The following is an 11,814-nucleotide window of genomic DNA, read 5'->3' on the forward strand; positions in this document are numbered from 1 at the left end:
TAATTGCACATTGACTGTTGACTGCTGCACATGCTGCTCCCATGCAGCATACATTCTCTGTTATATTCTTATATATTTTTTATTATACTGCTGCATTTGCTACTTAAAGTGCCTTAGATTTTGTGTTACTTATTTATCTACTTTATATTTCATTTGTATTTTGTGGCATTCATGTTGACGGCAAAGTAAGAATTTCATTGTACAGGGAAATACGTTTCCTAACTGTGCATATGCCAAATAAACACTGAACTTGAACTACCATTACAGAGTTCTTCATGACAAATCATGAGAGATGGTTCTTAGTAGGGGTCTGATTGTTTTTCCTCCTCTTTATCAGTAGAGAGACTTTCATAGGTCACAGTGAATGGTGCTGAAATGCTGCTCAGAAGGTTTTAATCATTCCAATATGGAAGACTCAGGCTCTCACACATACAGTACATGGGGGTCTCACTGACCACGATTATTGTGTAACTGTAAAAAACTATCAGCTCTCGTCAGCCTCAGAGCTGCTGACATATCCATTAAAGTCCACTTTCCAGTGTCTCTACTGAGGCTCATCAGCCCAAAGAAGATGTTATCTGTTCTTCTTCTTGTCTTTTTTCTCTTGCTCATGAAGCCGTGATGAGCTTTTGAGGACACAGTGCTGGCGTGGCCGCTGGTCTTTAGATGGTGAAACAACACAGCAGAGGTTTATGTCCCTCTGGAGGTGGAAATGGAGATATGATGATGATTAAACAACACAATGTAGGCGATAAGGTTCCCACTATGGCCCTGGAAAAAATTTTTTCCAGTCGCTATTGTAACTCAGAAGGATGGGAAAGCACAAACCGACGTGGATGCATGTGTAGGCAGAAGAGATTTTTAATAGTGATTCAATTTATAATGGTAAATACACATGACTTCCGTAAAACACCTACATACCTCAGGAAACCGTTCTCCTCCTGTGTTTGACTTGACATTCTTTGGTTTGTCTTTTCCTCCTCCCTTCTTTCCCTTTGTCTTCCCAGAGCTGCTGAGGCAGATGGCAGATAAAAATGTATTAGTAATTAATTCAGGAATTAACTGTGCTGCATTCCCTATTTACCACAGTCGGTTCACATGCCTGTCCTCTTCTTAACTGTGTGAAGTTTTTGTAAAACATGCTCATAAAGTGGTGCTGAAATTTTTGAAACTAGGTTTCAGGTTAGTTTTTTTTAAGGTTGTTTCCTCTGTCTTGAATGTTACATCAAGAGTGGAATGAGATTATTTGATCTTTTCAAGGTTTTTAAAAATCTTTATTTACCTGAAAATACAAACAAGAACATCCACAACTCTAACGGAGGGGCAAGCACTTTAAAACCACGCAGAAAGCAGATGTTTTGGGCCTTATTTAATTTTTAATGGTGATTCCATAATTAAGTATTTTAAACTGGACTAATGAAAACATTTATAACAACAGATCAAATATGACTGAATGTAATGTGAGCATGTAATGATGAGTCCACAGAGAATTATGACCTGAATCTGCAGTTCCCCTCAGCTCCACCATAAGCCACTGTTATTGTTTTATGACTCATCAAGATCATTTCCACTGTGATCAACCTACTGTACACTACCTGCTCACCACCACAGCGGACAGAGAGGGTTAGAGTAAGTGTGGAACACAGTGGAGCATCTGGCGACCTAGACAACTAGATATTTAAGAGTTCCAAGACCAAACTAGAACTAAAAAGTGAACGTTGGACTTCTGTTCATCAGGCTGCCAGAAACATAACCACTAATACCTGTACATGTTACTGTGTGAATTGGCAACGTCTTTGTCATAGTTACATTTCAAGGTGATAGTGTCTGTTGTTTTTTTCAGCTTCTTCTGCTGCCCCCAAGTGGCCAAAATACAGACTCAATACAGCTTCAAAAATTCAGGAACACTGTAGCCCACTGGCATTTTCTTGCCCACTGAGAAGAGTGTGATAGGTCACTATCGGCAAAGTCCATTTTGACTTCAAATAGCCAGCAGTTTCAGTTAAGAAGCAGTAGCTGATCTAAGTCTGATCTTAAAAACCTTCATTTGTGGAATCAATTAAAGTGACCCTGATGAAGGCCTGATGGCCGAAAACATAAGGTGGTTAAAGTCTAATGTTTTTGGGGAAGATCTGTGAGATGTGTTTTGATGTTAATCAGTTAAAGTCAACCACACATCCAGAGAACCTGAAGTGACTGTATCTGGTAGCATGCAGAACAGGTGGTAAGAAAACAGAGCTGGAGATTGAAAAAGTAAAAACAAAGAAATAACTGGAGTGACCTCTTGACTTCTGTGGGTGGGGCATCATTCTACTTCTCGGGCTTGGCAGGGTCCACTGACTTCTCAGGGGCATCTTCCTCACAGGTAGTTAGTGTCAGTTCCTCCTTCCTCTGTTATGGAGGAAGACAGCATGAATAGAGAACAGAGAAGGCTTTTAAGAAAGGTTCACTTCGCAGGCAGCAACCGTGCACTAAACCAAGCACAGCCGCTGAAACAAATAAAGTACTCACCTGCATTACTTGCCATTTATTTTTCCTCTTTTGCTTTTTAGACAGCCTGTGTAGGTGAAAAAAATGTCAGTAAAATCAACTAAAACTATGTGTGTATAAGGATTCTGATACATTACCAAAATTCTAAACATGCGAAAAGTGGATTTCTCTATATTATTATCACATCAAGCATGAGCGACGTAGTTCTGCCTTGGCTTTTCTTCCTCTTCCTCTTGCAGCTCACTTCCTTTCTCTTTTCCATCCAGGTTCAAACCAAATGAATCCTCTTCTTCCTCCAGCTGTTGCTGTAGCAACGCCACCATCTCCCGATGCTGACTGGTGTTATACAAAACCTGACTGTTATTTTTGTTTTTGGTCCCATTCTGTATGACGGACTGAACTTTCTTGCAAGAAATAAAATACATAAAGGCAACTTGGCTGTTCACTCTTTATTTCTCCAGACTCATGTTAAAATTTCCATTACAGAACTTTAACTCTGAATGACACTTATCTTACATCAGTGGTAGGTAGGAGAAATAAAAAACATAATTTTACTCGGACTACGTTGGTTCTGGGAAGCTAATTTAGCAGCTCTGTCAAGTATTTAATTGACATGAACCAACTGTGGGCACATTTCCATCAGAGCAAGGCTGGGTGCTGACAGTGCGGGTGTCAAACAGATGCCATGTATAAAGATGAATCCTTCTGTTAACCTCCTCATATAAAAGCCTCAATGTACAAAAAACAGCTAATAACAACAGAGACCATGTATTTACACAGGCCAAGGAGGAAAACTGTTCTTTGGAGCAAAATAATACAGAGCTCATATGACTGAGAACAAGTGGTATATCATAGGCAAGCTAAAAGTACCATATACTACATAATCATTAAGAAAAACTACATTTATATCCAATGTCTTCCGGTGGCAGAGTAACACAGGAGTTTGTTTCTGGCTGAACATTAAAATGCAGAGTACGTGATCTGAGACTTACACACAATGTGGCTTTGGGTAGAAACAAAATGAACAATGATTCATTCAGATGACATAAGTGAAAGTATTTAAAGGCAAAGAGCAGTCTGTCATTAGCTTGGGTATGTGTATAAAATGTAGAAGATGACACAGGTGTGTGAGGCCCACAAACAGTATCCAGGGATGTGATATTACTGTTTATTTACATGCAGCTTCCCCTTTGTGCATGGTCGTCTTTTCTGTCAACATTTCTTGCAGTCACATCAATGAAGGGAAAATGGCTGAGATTGAAAACACACACAGATGGAGCATGGGTTGATGGCAAGGAAATATGTATGTGTCATCTAATTTTCGATGTAGTCCGGCTACATGTGTGCGACTGTGTGTGTTCACCGGTCCATCATGCTAAGGATCATCTCTGGAGTCAGATCTCCATTGGCAGATGCGGCCGTCGTTTCCTCATTCACAGCCAGCTCAACAGTCTCCACCCCTTCCCCATCTAGCCCCGCCCCCTCTACGGTCAGGGCCATTCCCTGCTCCAGAGGTGTTGTTGCAGAGGTGTCACCTTCCTCCTTTTTCACAATGATGTTCTCTACTGCTCCAGTGCTCTCATCCTCCACCTGAATGATGGCAGCAGCTAGAAAACACATCAATAAAGAGTTCAATTCTGAATCCAGAGGTTATGTGACTAAAAACAGTCAACACCTGGCATGGGGACAAATGGGATTCACAACACAAACCCTGAAATTACCTCTGCAGGCCAATTATATGTTATACTTCTATATTTTTGTATACTGAGCAGACGTGCACCTTGTAATGGAAACCCTTCTGGTCATGGTTTACAGGTAATTTCCAAAACAGGTTTGTTTACAATTCAGTTGTGATTTTTTTAGACTATTTTTGTTTTTGAATCTAATAAGTTAGTAGTAATTTTAGCTACAGTCCATGTGCTATTACAATACTTAAATATTACAGATGACTACCCCATCTCTAAACTAAAGGCATCATGTTTGCCATATGAAATGGTCTACTTTCTTATCTAACCATCTCTGATAGTGTTCTCACCAGAACTGGTCGTCTTGGCAGCCACCCTGGCTGACCTGCTGGGTGTTGAAGGCTTGGGGGCGTTCTTTGGGGGTCGACCCCGTTTCCTCTTAACTGGTGGCTCGTCGGGGGCCGGTACAGGGATGGCAGCAGGGGCCTGGTCCAGTTCCATGCTTTCAGGCTCCTCCTCTTCCTGTAATACTGATGATTCTTCCTCTCCCTCAGCATCCTCCTCCTCATCTGGTTCAGCATGATCCTCCTCTGACAGACATTCAACAATGACATATGTCGGATACACTAATCGGAAATGAGCATAGTACCGAAGCTTCCAATATCAAATTCTCACCACTGTCATCTTCATCTCTCCTGCTCCTCATCTTCCTCTTTCTTCCTCGCCTTCCTTTCTTTGGAGTTGGAGCTCCATTTTCAGCATCCTCCACCTCACCACTGCAGTTGTCAGCGTGCCGAGCCATGGTGTTCTACAACAACGTACTGTTAGACAGGCTGTTGACTTTTATAACATACTACTCTTAGGCCAAGTACAACCCCTGAAGACTTTACTTCAGCTGAATTAAAACTACAAACAAAAAATGCCCAAACCCTGCGAGTGAAGGTCTTGCTACACTTGGGGCAGACGAAGGCAGTGGGGACAAAGTTGGGATCGTGGTAACGCTTGAAGTGCATGTCTAGCAGCTGCTTCTGTCTGAAAGTCTTCTCACACTGGCTGCAGGCATATGGTTTCTCTCCGGTGTGTGTTCGACGATGCATTACCATGTGGCGCTCCTGGATCCAGCACCATGGAACATAGCAGTTACAGAGCCAGTAGTATATATCCAGTCAAATTCGATTTGGTGGACAGATCACCATATCACTTTGTACAGACATTCACAATCCACACAGGAGGAATCCTTATCCCTAATGACCTTCCTGGGTCCTAGCATTTTCTAGTGTCAACAGCAGCTCATTTTAGGGCTGCAACAACTAATTGATAATAAAAATATTTGGCAATGAATTTAATTACTGGTTAGTCGGATCTAGTCACATAGCTGTGTGAGACGGCCAAGAGCAGACAAGTTGGGTCAGCGACTGTACGAGTGCTATTGTTCCACGCTCCAGTTCACTAGGTGGCGGTAACACACCTACAAGTTAGTTTCGGTGGGTGAGAACGTCAGTAAGGTTGGAGTTAACATTACAGAAGAAGGGGAGCTTGGAGCTAATGTTAAATAAGTCATTAATTTAAACTTTAGTTAAGAATGTAAGAAATTATGAAACAAAAATGATGTTGTACCTGATTTTAACTAACATGGATACGTTATGTATATTATGATGCTAATTAAATATTTAGGAACAGTGGTGGCTTGTGTAGGTTGCCAATAATGTGCACTAAATGCGCTTTCATTTGTTTAACGAAACATGAAACATGTGTGAACAGCCAAAAACAATATTAAACACAATTTAAAGCATTATAGGTGTGTACCGGTACACTGATGACATGTGCAGGTTAAGAGTAGGCCTAAATGTGTTGCAGATTATTTAGGCCGACTCAGATTGACTTTTAACCACAAGTAGCAGCCATAGTTCTACTGGCCCTTTACATTAGCATGGCATGTTTTATGAACATATAGTCTAAATGATTTTAAATCATAACTTTTGTTTCTGTTAACACTGTAAAGACCTGTTGTGCACTTTATAAACGCTGTTCTTGTAATGTGGAAAACAGAGTTCTGTGTGGTCATCATAATCAACAGATTAATCAATTATTAAAATAATCATTAGTTGCAGCCCTAAAACATTTACTCAAACTAAAAGTTCTTAACATCTACGAGTTAACACAAATGGTGAACATGGTAAACATGACTCAGAGCTACTAGCACTGCTGTGGTCTTATTAACTTTTAAAAGTTTAACATTTCAATGATTTTTCATCATCATTCATCAATCATAATGATTTTAAAAATAATTAAAATGTTAAACTGGCTGTAACTTCAATTACCTGGTATTCAGAGGAAGTTATTAATTTTCTGAAACATAGTAACCATACATATTATTACAAAAAGGTATTTGTGAGAAGACCTGGCGGCAGCAGTAGTCGCACATGTCGCATTTGAACCTCTTCTCATTCTTATGGGACTTTTGATGCTGGATCAGAGCATAGCGCTCGTGGAAAACAGCGTCACAATAACGACACTTCTTCCCAGTCTCAATGAATGAGTGCTGCTTACGAAGATGGACGCCTGGAGATGCACACATATAACAAGTGAAAACAAATCAGAGGAATGAAAAAACATGGTAAAGTAAACACTTGTATGCAATGTATTTTGTTTGTATATTACCCAAATCACTCTTGCGTGCAATGACTGTGTCACAGTGTGGACAGTGGAATTTGGCCACATTCTCCGTGTGTTTCTGCAGAATGTGCATCTTCATAGTTCCACTCTGGGTGAATCGAGCATGGCAGATGTAGCATTCATAAGGCTTCTCCCCTGAGAAAAGGATTTAGTCTGTGTTCACGATGAGTTTCAAAGCTGTGAAATAATTCAGCTCTGCCTATTCATTTCTATGAGGATCACTGGTGTTCACTACAGCTGGCACCAGCACCACAGGGCTCCGGCAAAACGACAGCCCTGTGCTGTAAAAAAGCCGGATCCGGTTCAACTTTTGCCACATCAGACAGTGATAGCACCTGGTAAAGGCACTGTATTCGCCAATCATGTACAGGGAACAGACAGAACTGATTGTGAACATAGACTTAGCATGTAAACAGGTTTGCCACTGTTGTTAATGTTCATAATTGTTTCTAATTTAACAGAATAATTTAAAAAAGAATCCAGTGAATGAAATAGAGATTTGAAAATTACTGGATCCAGCCTAATTTGTCTAATAATAACCTAATTTCATTTATAGCAAATGAAATTGTTTTGTAGTTGACAAGAGGTTTAGCACACATAAAAATGACCTAGTTTATTCGAATGAGGTATTTGTAATGGAGCCAGAAAATAACCTTTTCATGGGAAAGAACAAGCTAATTGGTAACAATTACAAACTAAAGCAAACAAACAATACTGGTCCTGCATCTGTAAAAACAATTTTATGCCACCATGTCATCCTTCATGTAGAAAAGCAGTTAAGGTATCAGTTTTACCTGAGTGTGTCCTCATATGTCTCTTCAGCTTGTATGTGTCTCTGCTGGCATAACTGCAAAGACTGCACTGGAATGGACGCTCTCCCGTGTGGGAACGAATGTGGCGCTTTAGTTTGCTCACCTACACAAAGACCACATACATATAGGCAAAACAACACGTCTCCCATTATCCCGTGCAGTTAGTAACTGCTCTAGATTCTTGGAGCAAAGCAGTTTTATTTCTACTTCTCCAAACAGTGCAAATTAACCGGTTAACAGAATTTGCAAATTTTTTCTCTATAATATTAATAATGGAAAGGTCTAGACCTTACTTAGTAAAGTGTGTACTAGCATGTGTTTCATTAAATTACTCCCATCGAAGGTTTTATTGCACGAACATTAGCAGGCAAATGGCTCCCTGTCTCCACTGTGACGGCAGCTGTCTGCTCACAAAGGAGAAGCTGCTTCATAAACAGCAAAACCATAATTCTAATCTCACTCAGTTGTCTTTGATAAAAAAGAAATCCATAAATCCTAAGTGCATTAGCGGCAATTCTCCTGTTTGATCACGAGTTAGAACACCTACAGCAGCCTGTAGTTTGATAGCTAGCTATGTCTTCACCTTGCAAATGCATTTTCCTGCATGTTTTTAATACCACCTATGATGGTAACAGGAGGCACACTTCCATGAGTGGGCGTGGTTTCAGTGTCTTCACACCCCCCCAACATTTCAGAGCACAAAATACTGATTCTTATATATTTGAGGATCTCTTAAATCATTCAAACTTGTCTAGGTAGTTAATAACACATCTTCCTGCGATGTGCCAAACTCAGAACACATTTTTTCCACTTTGCCCCCACTTTAAAATAAGTTTATTATGGTTGTGTGGTTGTGTTGACTCTCACAGCGCTTGGTTTAGAGAGAGCAAAACTTAAAAGTGACTTCAAATTCAGCATTAGAGTGGAACTCAAAAGGGAACTAAACTCAAACCATTGATATGACAGCATTGCGCTCTACCTCTGCTATCCATTTCCTCACGCTGCTGTTAGTGCAAGTAAATGCAGCACTCATTCATTCAAGCATTATTATGCTGCATCTGAATAGATTCTACCTCATGAGCCATGACTACTCGCAAAAGTTTATATAACTTAAGTTATATAAAGCAGACTGAAGCTCATCTTACCTCCACACTGGCATAGTCACACATGGAGCATTTGAAGGGTTTCTCATGTGTGTGTTTATAGCGTCGATGGCGAACCAGCTCTCCACTAGTCACAAAAGCCATATCACAGTCTGTGCACTTATGTGGACGGGTTCCTGCATAAATAAACACCAAGACATGTAAGCCGTGTTTAAATAAACAAAAAACTCAACTCTTCCATCTCTTCTTGAGCTACTAGTAATTTAGTACTTTTGGTCTTTTTGGCATCTTATGTTTTTATAAAGGTAAGAGTATACCTGTGTGTAGGGCTACACAATTATGTAAAAAAAAAAAAAAAAACACACAATCATGATTATTTTGGTTGGATCACAATTATTTAACAGGATTAGTCATCGACTTCAGAAACACCATGCAGTTATTGAACTTTAAAAAACAAACTTGTCTTTTATCAGGGAGTTTTTTTTTAACTTTAAATATGATTCAACTGAAAAACAAAGTAATTCATCTACCTAATTGTGACTGACAGTTTAGAAGAAATCATTCCCCTACATTTATTTTACAAATAAAACCTTCCTGCTTCATGTTAACAAAACTGCCTGTCATAACGTAAAGAATCAGTCTACTGGGTTCATGACACTGTCACATCCATATCTCTCCCTGTCATTTAACAGAAAGTCTACAGTCGTCTTTGTTTGAGCTTGTTCAGAATAATTAGCTATTAACTTAACAAGCCTGCCATGGTTAACACAAACTGGTGGTGGATGACAGTCTGCAGACAAAGCTAAAATCATCACAAGTTCATGCTCATTTAGCGGGTGCGTTGATAGATTACTCTTAACTTTTTACTGCTGAGGTTTTATTGGACGTACAGTAATCATCTTAGGTGTTGTCAACTTAGAGCAATATTTCACTTCACCGGAGAGAAACACATGCTCACACTGAAGGGGTGTGCTGGGTTTCTAACACAAGACAAAATGAGAGCTTCACTGCAAAATGGAGTGCGGCACAATAATCCCTTTATCTTGATTATTTTGTTTTCATAATTGTGGTAAGCCAAAATCTTAACTGCAAATCAAATTTGATTAACTGCCCAACTCTACCTGTGTGTGTATTGAGATGGTTTCTTAGCAGGGTGACCGTCCTGAAGGCTCTTCCACACAGGTGACATTTGTGAGGTCTCTCGTCAGTGTGGCTCTTCATGTGTCTGTCCAGGTTGGAGCGTCGAGGGCACGTGTAGCTACACAGCTCACATTGGAATGTCTTCTTCACTCCTAACACACACCATTCAGTAAGAATATGTCAAAATCCCAAGGCTGCTGCCTCAGGGGAAAACAATGACACACAAAATGTTGCATCTGGAGCATAAAACACTTAACTCTTTGCACATGTAAAACATAAACCTAAAAAAAAAAAAAAAGATATTATGCTATTTTCAACTTGTGATGAATTTGGAAAACAGAAGTTTGTAAAAACAATATATCTTTTTCACACAACACAAATCTACTTAAAGTTTATAAGCAATAATATGATATATTACCAGCTCATTTCAAAGCAAAAGCACAGAAGGCTTTGAACAGAAACTAATCAAGGCAAACAACACAAACAACTTCAAGAAAATGCATCTAGTTTCAAATATTGTATAATTTACACAATTACATGATATAATATAGAGATTACAAATCAAATTAATCAAATGTTTGCCTAATAAGTCCTTTTAGTATCATAGCACCGACGACAGCAATAGTAATGTCATAATAATAATAATAATGAGAAGAAGAAGAAGAAGAAGAATGTGGAGGTGACGATGCTAACTGTGCTATCGTTTAGGCTTGTCCTGAATGACAATGAACAGCAGAGAATGTGCTGCATTTCCATCACTGATGTGAGACTAACTGATGGTTTTACCAGTGGAGACTTTTCACTCTGTTGGAGTTGGAACAACAGAGAAACATTCAGTTCACTAACTATTCAGTGGTGTTACAGAGCATTGCTCTTTACCTCATAAACAATCTTCAGCTAACAGCAACAGCACGCTGAATGCTAAAATTGAAAACCGATTACCTACCCAGTGAACAAATATCCGAATAGTCAGCTATTTGGGTCCAGCCCTACTATTGTTGTAATAATAATAATAATAATAATAATGGTGTTAATTTATATTGCTACTGTGAATGACCCCAAGAGAATAAATGATATAATATATCAGTTAAAGATGATGAAATAAGCAAATGGATTGAAATGCACAGTAGGTAAGAAAAACTTCATAATTTGCCTACACAGCTGCAGATGATAGAACAATGCTGATGATGGTTGTTTTCTTGATGACTGTTTACTTGCCCCTTACATGGGGATATGTACATGTACATTGAGAGCCGATGTACCAGAGTCAAATTCCTCGTGTGTCTGACACACCTGGCCAATAAAGCAGATTCTGATTCTGATCACGAACTTATGTTTACGCACATTTAGGAGTGATCGGTATAATCCAGTAGTGAGAAGCAAACATAGCTTATACTGCACTTAAAGAAAAATTTTTTTTGCAATTCTTTTTCAATGACATAAAACAATCCAGGCCAAACTAACTTTGAAGAGCAATGTGTAACCCATGGGTAAAACCAAGACTATTAATGGTAATTCACTGGTCAGCAATTGTTGTCTTATTTTATTTTATAAATGAATCTTGATTATTTTCCCTGCTGTCATCCCGGGGTTATGGGGGTATTTTATTTTGAAAGGCTTTAATTTGAAAGCTAAAACCGCCTTCCTGCCTTTTTGCTCAAGCTAGGTGACCCTCCACTAGACTGAAGGGGCCTGAGCTGCTGGAAGTGAAATTCCAGGCGAACTAACTTCAACAGAAGAAAAGCTAATAAAGATTGTACTAAAACCAGCAGACGGACTGGACACGTTGGATGTATGAGAACTTGAGACCGTGTTTTGTGTTTTGAATTTTTTTTTTTGGTGAGTAAAGCTATGAGAAAATCCGTGAATTAGCTTAGCTTATGGCTAACATTATACATTTACACTGGG

General features: G+C 39.3%; 1 protein-coding gene across 1 annotated transcript in view; it reads right to left on the minus strand.

Moving 5' to 3' along the window:
* Positions 1 to 2,924: 2,924 nt before the first annotated feature.
* ctcf (CCCTC-binding factor (zinc finger protein)) overlaps positions 2,925 to 11,814 on the minus strand; it is a 17,395-nt gene continuing 8,505 nt past the window's right edge. The window contains exons 7-15 of the mRNA XM_020612723.1: positions 9,888 to 10,058; positions 8,809 to 8,942; positions 7,646 to 7,766; positions 6,837 to 6,986; positions 6,577 to 6,737; positions 5,105 to 5,287; positions 4,851 to 4,983; positions 4,526 to 4,765; positions 2,925 to 4,097 (exon numbers count right to left, since the gene is read on the minus strand). Of these exons, the coding sequence (XP_020468379.1) occupies positions 3,850 to 4,097; positions 4,526 to 4,765; positions 4,851 to 4,983; positions 5,105 to 5,287; positions 6,577 to 6,737; positions 6,837 to 6,986; positions 7,646 to 7,766; positions 8,809 to 8,942; positions 9,888 to 10,058 (1,541 nt within the window). The 3' untranslated portion in view covers positions 2,925 to 3,849. The remainder of the gene's footprint in view (positions 4,098 to 4,525; positions 4,766 to 4,850; positions 4,984 to 5,104; positions 5,288 to 6,576; positions 6,738 to 6,836; positions 6,987 to 7,645; positions 7,767 to 8,808; positions 8,943 to 9,887; positions 10,059 to 11,814) is intronic.

Source organism: Monopterus albus, unplaced genomic scaffold (genome assembly GCF_001952655.1).
Source record: "Monopterus albus unplaced genomic scaffold, M_albus_1.0 scaffold127.1, whole genome shotgun sequence".
NCBI classification, from domain to species: Eukaryota; Metazoa; Chordata; class Actinopteri; order Synbranchiformes; family Synbranchidae; genus Monopterus; species Monopterus albus.